Below are 15039 nucleotides of genomic sequence, written 5' to 3'. Positions count from 1 at the left end.
AGGCCCAGTCTCAGTCATTTAATTGTTTTATTTTAGCAGTAGGAAAGTATTGTGGATTGGTTAGCATTTTTCTTTTTTTAATTGATCGTTTTAGGAACCTGGATTGTATTAAAACATGTGAGTGTTCAATGAAAGGACCATTTATAAAACTGTACTATCATATGTTTTACAGGCTTGTTTCCTTAGAACATGTAATTGACTGTTTCCTGTGTTCTATGGTTTACTACTACTGCGGTTTCTTTCTGCCTTATTTTGCCATTCCTTCTTTCCTTTATGTCTTACTAAAGGTCATTTCACTTATCCAAGTCACCCCAAAGTAATTTCCCCATCTCTGTGCCCTTTGCTATACTATATTTATTAGGCTTTTTCAATGCAGTATAGTCAGATTCCTCACTTATGTTCATTTAAGTTTTCGTCAATTACCCACGTCTCATTTCCATGCTATAATCCTTCGTATCATGTGATCTCACAGTTTTTTTTCTTTGCAAGCACCAAAATCTACTGCAAGTCAAAACTCCATATTGACCTTAAGAAAGTGCATCTCTTCCGTCCTTTCCTTTAATATGAACCAATGCATAGTTATGTGTTAAAGAGAGAGGATTGAAATTCCTTTTGGTTGTCAGGGCCAATATGTGCAAATGGATCTTTGTTAGAAGCTGTATTAAATTAATAACCGTTGTTTTATTTTTCACTTATGTGTGCAGAGTCTGGGGCTGCCAATCACAGAAGAGCAGATCCAAGAGATGGAGTCCAACTTGGAGAACATAGACTTCAAAATGGCAGCGGAGGAGGAGAAGCGTTTGCGTCATGATGTCATGGCACATGTGCATACCTTTGCACACTGTTGCCCCAGAGCTGCACCCATTATTCATCTGGGGGCCACCTCCTGTTATGTGGGAGACAATACAGTGAGTATTTCATTGTTGCTTGGAACAAGACATAATGCAACTGATTTAGAGTTGAACGCAAGTGTATTTTCATATGCACACAATTTGCGTCAGTATTTCCTGGTGCACACATCGGTCATTTGCTGTTTGTTGCACTTGAAGGGGAGAATCAAGGCAGGGCAAGTGGAGTACAGTAAGGACGTAGTGATGCTCTTTACCCGCAGCCTATAGGATGCGGCTGTATTTTGGTTTCCACGTATCTTTTGACAATGTTACTTTTGGAGTGTAAATTATCCTACACAAGACTGGTGCAAATTGCCTGCTTCCCAACTTTCCTGCGTTCGCCGGAACGGGCCGCGAAGTCAATCCACATGACCGCAATAACGTGGATTTTCGTGCGCACCCCATAGGGATGCGTAGGAAAATCCACGTTATTGCCGTACCGTATTACCGGCAATACTGCGCAGGTTCCGTGGTAATGCGGACCAGAAACCTAATTGAATATGTCTTTAGGTGTCAAATTTAAGTTTGCACTTATTAGAAGATGCCTCTTGCTCAAAATATCAATCCGCAAATGTAAGTGTGTAGACATATATTTGTGTATACACAATGCAACCCCAATGTCTCCAACGTCTCTTGAACTTGTATTTTCCTACTTATTTATTAAATAATTTCAAGAATGTACTCACTGTACACCTTTCTCATACTTTCAGGACCTTATTGTTTTGCGGGATGGTTTTGATTTGCTACTGCCGAAGGTAAGAACTTTACTTTTGCTACGTACACAATAAATCCGAATAGAAGAAATGATACTTATGTTTGCTATCCACATTTTAATGCCATGTCTTTTCTTTGTCTTTGGTTCACAGCTTGCTCGGGTCATAAGCCGCTTGGCAGACTTTGCAGAAAGATATGCTGAGCTTCCAACCTTGGGATTCACCCATTACCAGTAAGTAGCAGGTTGTGTTGCAGTGGAACTTTCTGTTTACCTCCCAGTATAATCCTTGTTTCTCCCTCTGGTTTTTATTACATGTACATAAATTATATAATGGACTTCATTTTATGAAACTGATTTCCTAATACAGTTTTATATATTTGGTAGGGTTACAGGATTATATACTTTATATGTCCGTATATACCATACACCCTGCCAGCATACAACTATGGTAGCAGAGGGCATTTTTATAATTAGTTTGCCTACTAAATCCGTATTCTCCCGATAATTTGTGACCGTGAGGTTAGTGAGACTGTCAATAAAGGAGATCGTGGATAATCAATAAAAGATGAAAATTGATTATTTCTATGACAAAATTACGAATACTTACTGCATGTCATTTTTGTCTGTTGATTAAAGTGCTAAGCATTTTTTAATTTGGACAGATTCAGGTGTTCGTTGCTATGACCGAGGATCTAGAGGGGGCCAGCTAGTGTGGTCAGCATATTACCGCTCATAGGCTGACCGCAGTCTTCTGTTGACTGAATATTTGGGCATGATGATTTTCGGACACTGCACTCCTCTTTGGGGAAACACGGTGATGATGGCACTGTGTACAAGTGATTTTCCAGTGTGTGTGTCCAACATAAAATGACATATTGGTGGTCTGTGGTCTACTAAAAAATTAGACAATGTTTTCAGCTTTAACTGTAATGATCATTGAGTGCTTACAATCTCTTCTTTACAGGCCAGCCCAGCTGACCACTGTGGGGAAACGTAGTTGCCTATGGCTGCAAGACCTATGTATGGACCTGCACAATCTGGAGCGAGCCAGAAATGACCTCAGGTTTCGAGGGGTGAAGGGTACGACTGGAACACAGGCCAGCTTTTTGCAGCTTTTTGACGGGGACCATGAGAAGGTGCCATTATCCTGATAACCCACTTTCTTGCTGTCATTTAGCTTTTCCCAGATGTACAAATTTAGAGCATGTGAATGTGGTATATCCAGGTTCTGCATTCAGTACAACCCTCCTGTCCTAGCAGATTGATTCTGGTGGACAATTTCAGAGCTGAAAACTTTGTTCTTTCTAGTGAGGAACACGCAGTCCAGCAGTCGTTATCAGGTAGCAATGGCTTCTACACAGAGAGAGACATTTCTACAGACTTGAGGTTGTACAAAAGTCCACCACTACTTTATAAACTATATTTATATACAAAACTTCAGTACACTGTGAATTCTTGGTTCTGATTTTATGGCATTTTCTTAAATTGGTTGTGAGCAGGTTAGTGAAAGGATACAGTGTAGTTAAATGTTTATATTTGCATTGCCCTGCCTCCTACTAAAGCTAAAGATGTAACATTTTAAACATTATGGGCACCACTTACATACCTGCTAATTTTGTCCCATTGTTTTTTTATTTCTTTTATGTCGCATTGGCATGATATCTATTAACAGAATACCTCATTCTAAAATTTGGAGACGTGTATTTAAAATTGGAGATTTTGCACATGTAATCAGCGGCTGGTTAGGAATTCGGTATATATAGCTGTGTTTCGTTTCAGGTGGAAGAATTGGACAAACTGGTGACCAGCATGGCAGGATTTAAAAGGTAAATTCAATTCCTGCCATGATCATTTAGAAACTTTGGATTATTTTCATTTTACTGATTATTATGATTTTTTTTTTTTTTTGATTTTTTTTTTATTCTTCACTTTTCTCTTTCTGTCATTGAGGAACCCTGGACAATGGAGTATAGCAGGTAGATCTGGAGTAAAGACACTTTAACACTCAAACTATTTAAGTAGATAGCTCCTCCTCTGCTATGTCCCTCCCATCTGGAGCCATCCTCCATTTTAATAAAGTGCCTTCAGTAGGATGCTTTTTTTTTTTTCTGTGTACTCTTGTCGAGTGTTTTTATTTTTACTTTTTTTTCAATTTTTTATTTTTTACCACTGTTGAGACTGATTGAGGATGCCTTCCAGGGGGTAAAGCGCCTGTCGGCGGCCTTCACCCTGTTGGCTTTCCCTCTCCTTGACAGCCTGCCAGCTCCCATCAAGTTCCAGCAGTGCCTGCTAACTACTAGCTGCTGTCAGGTCTTCCCCTGGACATGAGCACAGACTCTCAGCGGGGACATCCGATGAAGCAGATCACCGTAGAGGACAGTACAGCTTCGGTGGCTCCGCTGATACTGTCGCATGTGCAGTATTGCGGCCTTGTTGTAGCAGACGGAGCCAATGCAGATCTCCATAAAGGCGAGAATGCTTTTGGCAGATGTCTGATAACAGGCATGGGGGGAGGGCAGAGTTTCAGATGGAGACACTGCCTGGCTATAGACGGCAGTGCAGGAACACGATTCTTGCGTGGGTGCATGTCCTCTTCATTCTAGCAGTGTTTCCTCAGCGGGGGCCACCATTTTCTGCATCGCTGCAGGAGTTTCCTGCTGTCGGTCCTCCTTCTCTGATGCCATTATCAGTCTTTATCTAGTTGGATCTTAAATATACTACTAGGGAAAAGTTTTAGGCAGGTGTGGAAAAAATGCTGCAAAGTAAGAATGCTTTAAAAAAATAGAAGTGTTAATAGTTTATATTTATCAATTAACAAAATGCAAAGAAAATGAACAGAAGAGAAATTAAATCAACATATGGTGTGACCACCCTTTGCCTTCAGAACAGCATCAATTCTTCTAGGTACACTTACACACACTTTTTGAAGGAACTTGGCAGGGAGGTTGCTCCAAACATCTTAGAGAACTAACCACAGATCGTCTGTGGATGTAGGCTTGCTCAAATCCTTCTGTCTCTTCATGTAATCCCAGACAGACTCAAGGACTTCCAGGACTCCGTGTTCTTCTTTACGATGAAGATGGTTCTTAATGACATTGGCTGTATGTTTGTGGTCATTGTCTTGCCGCAGGCTAAAGTTGGAGCCAATCAGCATCCTCCCTGAAAGTATTGCATGACGGATAAGTACCTGCTTGTATTTCCCAGCATTGAAGACACCATTAATCCTGACCAAATCCTCAACTTCATTTGCTGAAGTGCAGCCCAAAACTTGCGAGGAACCTCCACCATGCTTTACTGTTATCTGCAGACACTTAATATGTTTAAAGGCAAATCTTGCCTTTAAATAAATTGGCGTTTTAAATTTGACTGATAAAGTCTCGGAATATTGGCGATCTGCTTGAATCTGAGGTTAATACATTTACCCCCTGGTCCCTTTTGACCAAATGAGAAGTGTCCCTGCTCCACTGCATGAAATTGCTAGGAACCATGGTGTACCATGCCCTTCACCCAGTTTCATTCCTGGCCAATCCAGAGGAAGCTTCTCAGAAAATGTTCCAAATCCACCTTGCATCTTGACCGGCAGATCGTCACGCTGTCCATGGCCACACATTGCTCCCTCAGCCCTTCCAGTTGTGGGAGTGGACCTTCGTTACCACAGATGCCAGTCTGTCTGGTTGGGGCACAGTCATCTGTCATCTCCGGTTCCAGGGCCTCTGGTCTTCCCAGGAGTCCTCCTTGCCCATTAGTGTTCTGGAATGCAAAGCAATCTACAGGGTGCTCGTTCAAGGTGTTTTGGCCAGAGGGCCCCTGAAGGTCCAATCGGACAATGCTACAGGGGGAAAACACGCAGACCTTCACACGGAGGTCTTTGCTTTTCTGGTTCAGCATTGGGGTCAGCCAGAGACAGATCTCATGGCATCGAGTTTGAAATTGAAGGTCCCTCTCTTCTGCCTAAATTCAAGCGATCCAGCGGGGAGCTACACAGATGCCATGACAGTCCTATGGCGGTTTCATCATACCTGTTTCCTCTGCTTTCCATGCTCCTGTGGATGCTCAAGAAATAAAAAAGAATTGGGTACCTGCCCTTCTGGTCCTATGGGTGGAGGCAGGTCCTCCTTACTGGTTGCCTTTTCGTCCTCTTCCCTGCCATTCTTTAGGTCTCCTGGCTTTGACAGCGTGACATTGATTCTTACGGCCAGGGGTTTCTCGCAACAGTTTGTGCAGACCATCATTAAAGCACGGAAGCAATCTTCCTCTGCCAATTACTATGGTGGAAAGCTTACCTGCAGTGGTGTGAAGGTCACAGTTTAAAAAATTCACGCTTGCTATGTTTTTTGCAGGAGGGTTTTGATAAAGGTTTCTCTTCCCTGAAAGTTTTGGTGCTCTCAATTTTCTTTCAGCATAAGATGGCAGTCATGAAGGATGTGCAGAGTATTCTACAAGGGATTCTACATGCTCAGTCCTCCTTTGTACATCCATTAGTCTTAGGAACTTAATTTGGTGCTCAGGGCTCTTACTAAGGAGCCCTTTGAGCCTTTGTATTCTGTTGATCTGCTTATGTTACTTGGAAGGTGGTGTTTTTCCTCGCTGTCTCCTCTGCTCGTCGGGTTACTGAGTTGGGGCCGCAGTGCTGTAACCTCCCCGCTGTTTTGGCAGCCAATTCTGATAGGGCAGTGCTTCACACTAGATTCTCATTGGTGCCAAAGGTGGTTTCCTGTTTTCATTTGAACCAGGAGATTGCTGTTCCGATATCCTAGGTCGTAGCGATTCTGATGCATTCTTGCACCTTCTGTGTGTGGATCGGGCCCTCAGATGCTATGTAGACTGTACGTTTTGCGATTGTCAAACTAATGACCTTTTCATCTTGTATGATGCCCATAAGCGTAGTTGGTCGGTATCTAAGCAATCTATTGCTCGTTGGCTTACATCTACTGTGTGTGTTTGGCTTATGTTCAACGGCTAAACCAGTGCTGCAGGGCTTTGCCTCTCGTAATGCTGTTTACCTTTGGTATTGGTGTTTACCTTTAATATGTTTCTTGTTACGCTTGGTTTCTTCTGGGCTTTGTTCTACAAAAACTGAGGATGGGTCTAGATGGGAGGGGCATAATAGGGGAGGAGCTATCCAATCAAATAGTTTGAGTGTTAAAGTGCCTTTACTCCAGATCCATCTACTATACCCCATTGTCACAGGGTCCCTCAATGGCAGGAAAGAGAAATGGGTTTTCCGGTGAGTTAAAAAATCCTGCTTTTGTGATTAGTTTTGCCAAGAAAAAAGTCAACCCTACCGTCAATAAGAACAAAGTGACAACCATGTCACTCTTTTGTCCCTCTTTATCCTTACAGGGCCACTAAACCCTAAATTAATTATTTCCTATGTAACTTTTTATATCAAAATGATGCATTGCTGTCTAATAGAGCATGTTGTACTAATCCACCTTTGTAACTCTGAACAACAAATACCTTGTAATGCATCACAGTTAATGTGAAAGTGGCCACATAGACTTCGGTATTGACGTTAGGCTAGTATAGATTGCAGTATGCAGTTTGTGTATAAATGACCACACTGGCCAGCACAGCTGCAAAATCAGATTGGCCAGTGACCTTTTCTGACCACACATACGGTCGTCATCTGACTAGATGTTAGATTTGGCCACACACTTTCTTGTGTATGGGAACGTCTTATTTTGTCAAATTAAATTATCCTCCAAACACTAGGTCCTAGCAATCATTTAATGGCTCATGATTTTATTGTTAGCCTTGGTTACACAACATATAACATCTAAGTCTATTAGTTTCTTGGGAACAGAGAAAAATCTCTGGGTGACCAGAATTAAACAATTTCTAGGAGATTACTGTATTGGGCATATAATGGATTTATCTGACAATTAAAAAAATATATAATGAATGGATATAAATGGTAATGCCATGCAGAGATGGAGTAAAGGATGTAACTTAAAGTATACTAGCTGGGATATTACCATGGATGAAGGAATGAAATATTGGAGGATATGATTGATAGTTCACTTTGAGATCAGATCATACGCTTTATGGGGATAAAAGTATAGATGGATCAGTGTGGAGAATCACAGGCATGTTTGTTTTTCTAGGGCATACATAGTGACTGGACAAACCTATAGTCGCAAAGTGGATGTAGAAGTGTTGTCTGTTCTGGCAAGTTTAGGAGCCACGGTCCACAAGGTATGTAACAACCTCTGCACATAAGAAGCTAAAACTGAACTTCAATGTATTTGCACCAAGTAACAATCAGAGAGTGGATGTTCCTATTTTGAACTTGTACCACAGGGCTACTCCCTCACAAATCACGTCAAGTGCCAATACCTGTGCAATTTTGTCTTGCACAGAAAAAATTGGTGGTTGAGCTGCAAGGGAAATAAATGGTGCCGGCAATACTTTGGGGCCAACTCAATTAAATACAAGGTGCTGCCGGACGTCATCGCAATGTCAGGCTGCGCACATTTCCGGTTACCCCAATATTGCGTCTTTTCCTGCGCATCTCTGGGGTTAGAGGAAAAATCTGCAATGTTGCCTAGCCAGGGAGTCCGTTCGCGGCATATCACATTTGATTGAATCTGTCCCTAATTGTCTGGTAAGATAAATAACTCTCAATCTCTTGGTAAATAATAAGTCACATGTTCCTTAACGGCTGGCAGTCACTTTGGAGTACATGTTAATAGGAAAAAAATAAATTTAGTATTCACATATCAAAGATCTTTGCTAAATGATACTTTTCATTTATCAACAGAATGGCAAGAGCGAGAAATACCACTATTTGATTTTAATACAAATCTCTATTACTGAACTGAATATACAAAATAACCGCAGTATGTAAACTTAACTAAATATGCCCACAATACTCTACTACATTCCTCTTCAGCTGTGTTCCATATTAGACAGTAGATGCTTCTGACTAAACAATTAGACAGTGAATGAATGCTAGGCAGACTTGCTTTGCGGAAATGCACAGTGTTGATTGGTTGATTTATATGCAGACAGGGTCAGTAATATCACATTTTTTACTTATTCAGAAAGAGAAAATCACTGATAATTGAGGCCACAACTACAAAAGTGGTATTATACAATGCAGCCACCGTAATCCACATAACAGCTTTTAATGTTTTTTTTTAAATTAAACATGGAAGTCTATACTACAGCTAGGTATACAGTACTGTGTTTTCAGCTGATTATTGGGCCAATCGGACGACAAACCTCTGGTTCATAATCGTCATTATTTATTTATATAGCGCCACTAATTCTGCAGCGCTGTACAGAGAACTCGCTCACATCAGTCCCTACCCCAATAGAGCGTAGTCTAAATTCCCTAACATATACACACAGACAAAGGTCAATTTGATAGCCGCCAATTAACCTACCAGTATGTTTTTTGGAGAGTGGGAGGAAACCGGAGCACCCGGAGGAAACCCACGCAAACATGGGGAGAACATACAAACCACACAGATAAGGCCGTGGTCAGGAATCGAACTCGTGACCCCAGTGCTGTGAGGCAGACGTGCTAACAACTGAGCCACCGTACTTCCCCTGATATCACAGTAGCGTGTACCCTGCAACGAGGAACATTTATTGTTCCAAAGCCCTTCATATCATTGAACGAGATTTTTAAACTGCACTAAATATCTTGTTCAACAATGGAAGAATGTCGTTCCAATTCTGCAGTGTGCATGCACTCATGACTGTCTTTTCAAAGCAGTCTTGATTGCCTACATTACGAGCCAAAGTAATCCCTGCCTAAGAAGACCTCACCCTGCTGGGAAGCATTTTCCTTCCTCCCAAACTCCGGCCGTAGAATATTATCACTGAAGAAACTGCTGCGATAATGTCCATTCTGCTGTGTAACAAGGGGCTTGGCAATGGGTGGATGATTAACTACTCGTTGAAACTGTGTAAATGTCGGAACTAAGATGTGTAGTAACCTTTCCCAACCCGCAGATGTTTTGTTACTACAATTATTCTGTACAGAGCTTTTATGTCTACCAGCTGCAAAGCCAATAGTAATATGTAGTCAAGAGTATATACTGTCAACATTACCGCTGATCTCATAGGACACCCCTTTACCTGGTGCGTCGGTATTACACTGATGTAATAGGATGCTCCTATACCCAGTGTGCCAGCAATGGATACAGTGTATCAGTGGTAGGTGATATAAGGTAGCTGACTGCACACCCTGGATTAAAGCATCAGCCAAACTCTTACCTGTCTGCAGCTGGTCTGGGTGCTTTTGGGGGACTATCTGCACCTCCTGTGCACTGCTTTCCTCTTCTCTCTTCCACCCTACGGCCACTAAATCTGCTCTGGTAGATTTCATCTTTAAATCCTCTGCACAAATTTCCTCCAGGAGACCTGCTCCGGGGTCTAACCCCTCACACTAAGTCAAAATCTGCACCAGATTGTGGGGCAGTAGTCTATATTTCTGCTTTTGTTGCCCTTTGGGGGGGGGGAGGAGTGTGACTGAATAGAACACCAACGTTTGGTGTTCCCGCGGACAGGAACTGCAGTGGTAGTATAATACCATCAAATGCTCCTGATACCTCCTGGTCCACCAGGATAGGATGCAAAACCTTTTTATTCTAGATATTTTAAAATTCATATATACTTTCATATGATTAAACATTTTGCATTTTTGTAGTAGATGCACAGAGCTGGTCACTCTATTATTAAATTAACTCTTCAGATGCAGATCTTAACCTTTCTGGCACCAGACATTAACTACAAATGCCCAACTGCACATGTAGGGTGCATGAAAAGGTGCAACCTGGCCAAACTCAATCTGTAATGTATGTGTGGATTGTGTGTCCTTTAGCCCATGGAAGACCTAGGAGAACCAGAAATCAGGGTGATGTAGCAACATCAAATTGGAGGTATTCCTGCAGTTTGTTGTAATTGCTGGTGAACAGAGAAATTGTTTCCCATGTACAGGAAATAGGTGATCTGTCCACCAATTTTATATGCATATGAAAGTCTTTGTTTAAGTATAATATAAGTTTTGGCAAACGTACTGTGCATGAAACAGCTGCATGCACCAGAGTAAAGAACTATTTGGTCGTAGTCAAATTTTAGAATTCGGTGGTAGGAATAGGTCCCTAAGAAGCAGCAAAAGGATCAGAGCCGCTGATTGAGGCGAGAAGGGAAGATACAGGTGTGCTGGTGGCATAGGAAGCGAAAGGAGGCGGACACAAGGGCCCTGGAGGTGAGAGGCAAATGGGGGTGACACAGACGGAATGGGACAGTGTAGATAGGGGAAGTAGGGGTGGTTTGGGAGGAAAGCTGGTAGGTTTTGATGATGAAATGAGTTTTGAGAAATTGTTTGAAGCCTTGCAGAGAGGTGGAAAGCCTGATTGGGAGAAGGAGTAAGATCCAGAAAAGGGGAGCAGCAGGGGAGAATTCTTGCAAGTTAAAGTAAGAGGAGTTAATGAGTGCCAGTCATTGCAGAATGGAGAGGGTGAGAGGGGAGTATTGAAGGAGATGAGACTGGAGATGTTGGGGGGAGGGGGAGGATTGAGTGAGGGTTTTATAGATGAGTAAAGTGTTTCAATTGGACTATGCAGCGGAAAAGAAGCCAGTATAGCGACTGGGAGAGAGGGGAATCTGATGCAGAGCAGCCGGCTAGAAAAATAAGACTAACAGCAACGTAGAGGATGAATTGGGGTTGGGAGAGGCAGGTGTGAGGTAGGAAGGCCAGAGAGAAAGCGGGTTACAATAGTCCAGATGAGAGACGACAAGGGAGTGGATGAAGGTCTTTGATGCCTAGAGGGTGAGACAGGGTCTGGACCTGGAGATGTTTCATAGGTTGCAGCTGCATGGTAGAGAAGAGGGATTGAGTGAGCAGTTGAGGATGACTCCTAGGCAGCAAACTTGCGGGACCAAGCAAAAGGCAAGGTTGTCGATGAATATAGAGATGAGTGGAGGGAACTCTGCAGGGTGGGAGGAGGATGAGTTCAGTTTTAGACAAATTAAACTTAAGAAAGCACTGTGACATCTAAGTGTAAATAGCATAAAGACGGCTGGAGAGGATTATCAGCATATAGATCGTAATGAAGACCAAATTAACTGAAAAGGTCACCAAGGCAAGAAGTATACAGGAGAAGAGAAGGGGGCCAAGAATGGAACCTTGTGACACGCCAACAGTTAGAGTAACAGGTTTTTTGGTGACTCATAGCTCAAAATATGTATTGTGTTATTGGACTGGTACTTGCCCACTAAACTCAGAACTCTCAATCTTGTGATTAAGCAATTTATTATTTAGTGTATGCTTTTCTGTTGTGTTACAAAAAAAAAGGAATGCAGTGATGATTTGAATGTGTTTTACCTTCACTGGTAGCTTGCATCTATGGCTTAGTGAGCTTCAGTAGAAATATAGCTCAAATCAAGCAGTGGTTTCATTGTGTTATAAAATTGCCCAACAAACCATCTTGGCGGCTGGACAAACTTTAGCGTAATCATAGGTGAGGCAAACATTTCTAAATACTAAAGTAATAAATGGAGATAGTATCAAATTTTATCATTTATGGTTAGGCTTTAATGTTTGCTGATAAAATATTCTTTAGGATTTAATGTGGAATAGTCGATAAAAAATTATTAGTTTACTGTTAAGTTATTGACGTTGAAAATCATCTATAGAAATGTATACTAGTTTTGTCATTTGGCTTTCTGAAGATTCAGAGATATGCTAATAAGGAAAATGGGTGGTTACAGTTGAAACTGACAGTTTTTACATAATTATATTCTTTATATGAAGTTGTTTATAGTATGTGTGTTTTCATTGGTTTTTGCTTTGCTTTTATGCCTTTTTGTGTCTTGTTTTCATTGATATTGGATAGGTGTTACTTTTCTGTGTTACATTCCTATTGTAAATATTTTGTAAACTAGACAGATGAAAGATACAAAGTTTTAATCCTATACCAGTGCATTTTATCCATATATTTAATGACTTATGTGCAGTGTCGGACTGGGGCATGAGGGGCCCACCGGGGGACTGCAATGGTAGGGGCTCACCAAAGGGGGGTGTGGTCAATCACCGTAGAGGCGAGACCAGACACTAGAGGGGGGAGTGGTCAGCCCATGAAGGACATAGCTAACATAGTGTAGTATATCAAGAAATGTAGTGTATATAAAGAGTGCATAGTCTAGGCCCCGCTCCTTAGATCAGGACAAAGTCTTGCCCCACTAGAATCAGAACAGTTGGCAGCCTGTCCTGCTCTTTCCTACCTGTTCTTGCAGTGTTCACTACGTTTAGGGGTTGGCTAAAATATAGTCAAGCCAAGGTGTTCCATTTAGATATATATATATATTAGTAATAATGGAACAAATAAATGTTCATATTATGCCACACAGTAGTGCCCCAGTTCAGCTTATGCCACATTGTTCAATTTATGACACAATTCATAGTATTCCCCAAACAATATTATCCCACAGAGTACTGCCCCCAAACCATATTGTGCAAAGAACATGCTACCCCCCCCCCCACCATGTAAAAAGGGAACATTGTCAAGTTAAAAAAAAAAAAAGCAAATAAAAAAATTACAATAAAATAAAGTTACTTACCGCTGCTTCATCTCCTCTCTGTGGTCACCTGGGCAGGCTCCAACGTCATGACGTGTGCGGCTCTTAACGGTGCAGTTGACTTGCGCTTTACAAATTTGTGACTCTGGTCTGCCCCACCTACATAGAAAAGGGCAGGGGCAGATTGTGAACAAAAAGTGGCCCTGGAAAAAGTAACCTCATGTAGGCGGGGCCAAATAAATGGTAGTCGGAGCCCAGTATGTGTGTGCACTCAATGTTAGTGTGCGCGCCTGCTGTATGTACCCGAGTATGTGTGTCCTGTTCTTGTCTCTTTCCTGACCTGTGGCTGCTGGTGTCTTTAGCTCAGTTGCTGCTTGTCTGGATCCAGGAATGTTGAGAGTCTTACCTGGGAAAAAAAAGGGGTACAAGAAAGTTAGAAAACTCCAACCAGCCCTTGGCCTTAAATAAATAGTACACACGTTTAATAACAACAGCCCCAACATTAAAATAATAGTATTCACTGTGATAAATAGATCTATTTCCCTCCAACCAGGCCCAACATTAAATAATTAGTATCTTCATTTAATAAATAAACCTACCTCCAAACAGGCCTAGCAATAAATAGCATTTAAGTTTAATAAATATAACCATTTCCCACAACCATCCCGGCATTAAATAATTCACATTCACATTTAATAAATAGCCCTGCTGCCCAAACTTAGCCCCATATTCAATTAATAGCCCCAAACCACCCCAACATTAAATTAACGGTGCCGCCACCTTATGTTAAATTAATAGGCCCCGTTATTAAATTAAATTTCCCACCGTCACCCCACAAATAAAATGGCACACGTTAGCCACCACCTACCTCACACCCACATTACATTACTACAAGTCCCCTGCCCCCACCCCCCTTTTCACTTATAATAAGCCCCCCTTGTTCTCACCCCATTTCACTTATAATAAGGATCCTTGCTCTCACCCCCATTTCACATAATAAGCCCCACTGCTCTCACCCCATTTTGTTTATAAGCGCCACCTGCTCACTCCTATTTCACTTTAACAAACCCCCCTGTCCTCACCCCCTTTACATTGCCACAAGCCCCATTGCGCGCGCGCGCACACACACACACACACACACACACACACACACACACACACACACACACACACACACACACACACACACACACACATTAGCCCATCAGCAAAGAGACCCTGAAAATCATTTTTATGGCAGCAGCTAGGAATTGGACTAATACTTGCTGCTAACAGAGAGATATTGATAGGTAGGGCTGTAATATGTTTCTATACCTTCACCACCTCCAAGCAGAAACACCGGACTCCTGCTCCTCTGGGCGGCCGCGGCAAGATGAACTACCCTGCTGAAAGTGAAAAATAACACTCTCTCTGCACCTGCGCGGTAGGGTTTGTTATCGAAGTGTCGCCGCCGCCATCACAAGTGACATCTTCTCCATAAGCTCCGCCCTAACAGCGGAGGGGGCGGAGCTTCGACGCAGCTGGGCCTGCCGGTGAATAGGCAGGCCAGTCCGAGGCTGCTTATGTGCTATATTATAGGTATTTGTTCCTACATTTCTGAGTCGGCAGAGTACTTCACTAGGCTCCATGTAAAAGTGTATCTTGTTCCTATTAATGGATAATTCTTGAAAAATAGGAATAGTAATGTTCAGTTTAGATTTGAATCTATATTGTTTTCTATAATCTGTTTACTTAAAGACCACCCAAAACTACATTTTGTAGTTTAGTACTAATAGTTAAATAAAACCAGAATTTTACTTACTAGCTGCTTTCTGTTCGTTGGATCTACCAGGGACTCTGATGGGTCTAATGGTCTCATGTTGCTCTCCTCTCACCTCTTCCTGGTCAGCCTGCATAAAA

General features: G+C 42.0%; 1 protein-coding gene across 1 annotated transcript in view; it reads left to right on the top strand.

The window, feature by feature from the left end:
* ADSL (adenylosuccinate lyase) overlaps positions 1-15039 on the top strand; it is a 33299-nt gene that overhangs the window by 2320 nt on the left and 15940 nt on the right. The window contains exons 2-7 of the mRNA XM_075183002.1: positions 705-908; positions 1601-1645; positions 1757-1836; positions 2570-2741; positions 3385-3431; positions 7713-7803. Of these exons, the coding sequence (XP_075039103.1) occupies positions 705-908; positions 1601-1645; positions 1757-1836; positions 2570-2741; positions 3385-3431; positions 7713-7803 (639 nt within the window). The remainder of the gene's footprint in view (positions 1-704; positions 909-1600; positions 1646-1756; positions 1837-2569; positions 2742-3384; positions 3432-7712; positions 7804-15039) is intronic.

Source organism: Mixophyes fleayi, chromosome 8, assembly GCF_038048845.1.
Source record: "Mixophyes fleayi isolate aMixFle1 chromosome 8, aMixFle1.hap1, whole genome shotgun sequence".
Classification (NCBI taxonomy): Eukaryota; Metazoa; Chordata; class Amphibia; order Anura; family Limnodynastidae; genus Mixophyes; species Mixophyes fleayi.
Note: the sequence above shows the minus strand (reverse complement) of the source record. Positions and strands in the feature narration are given on the sequence as shown.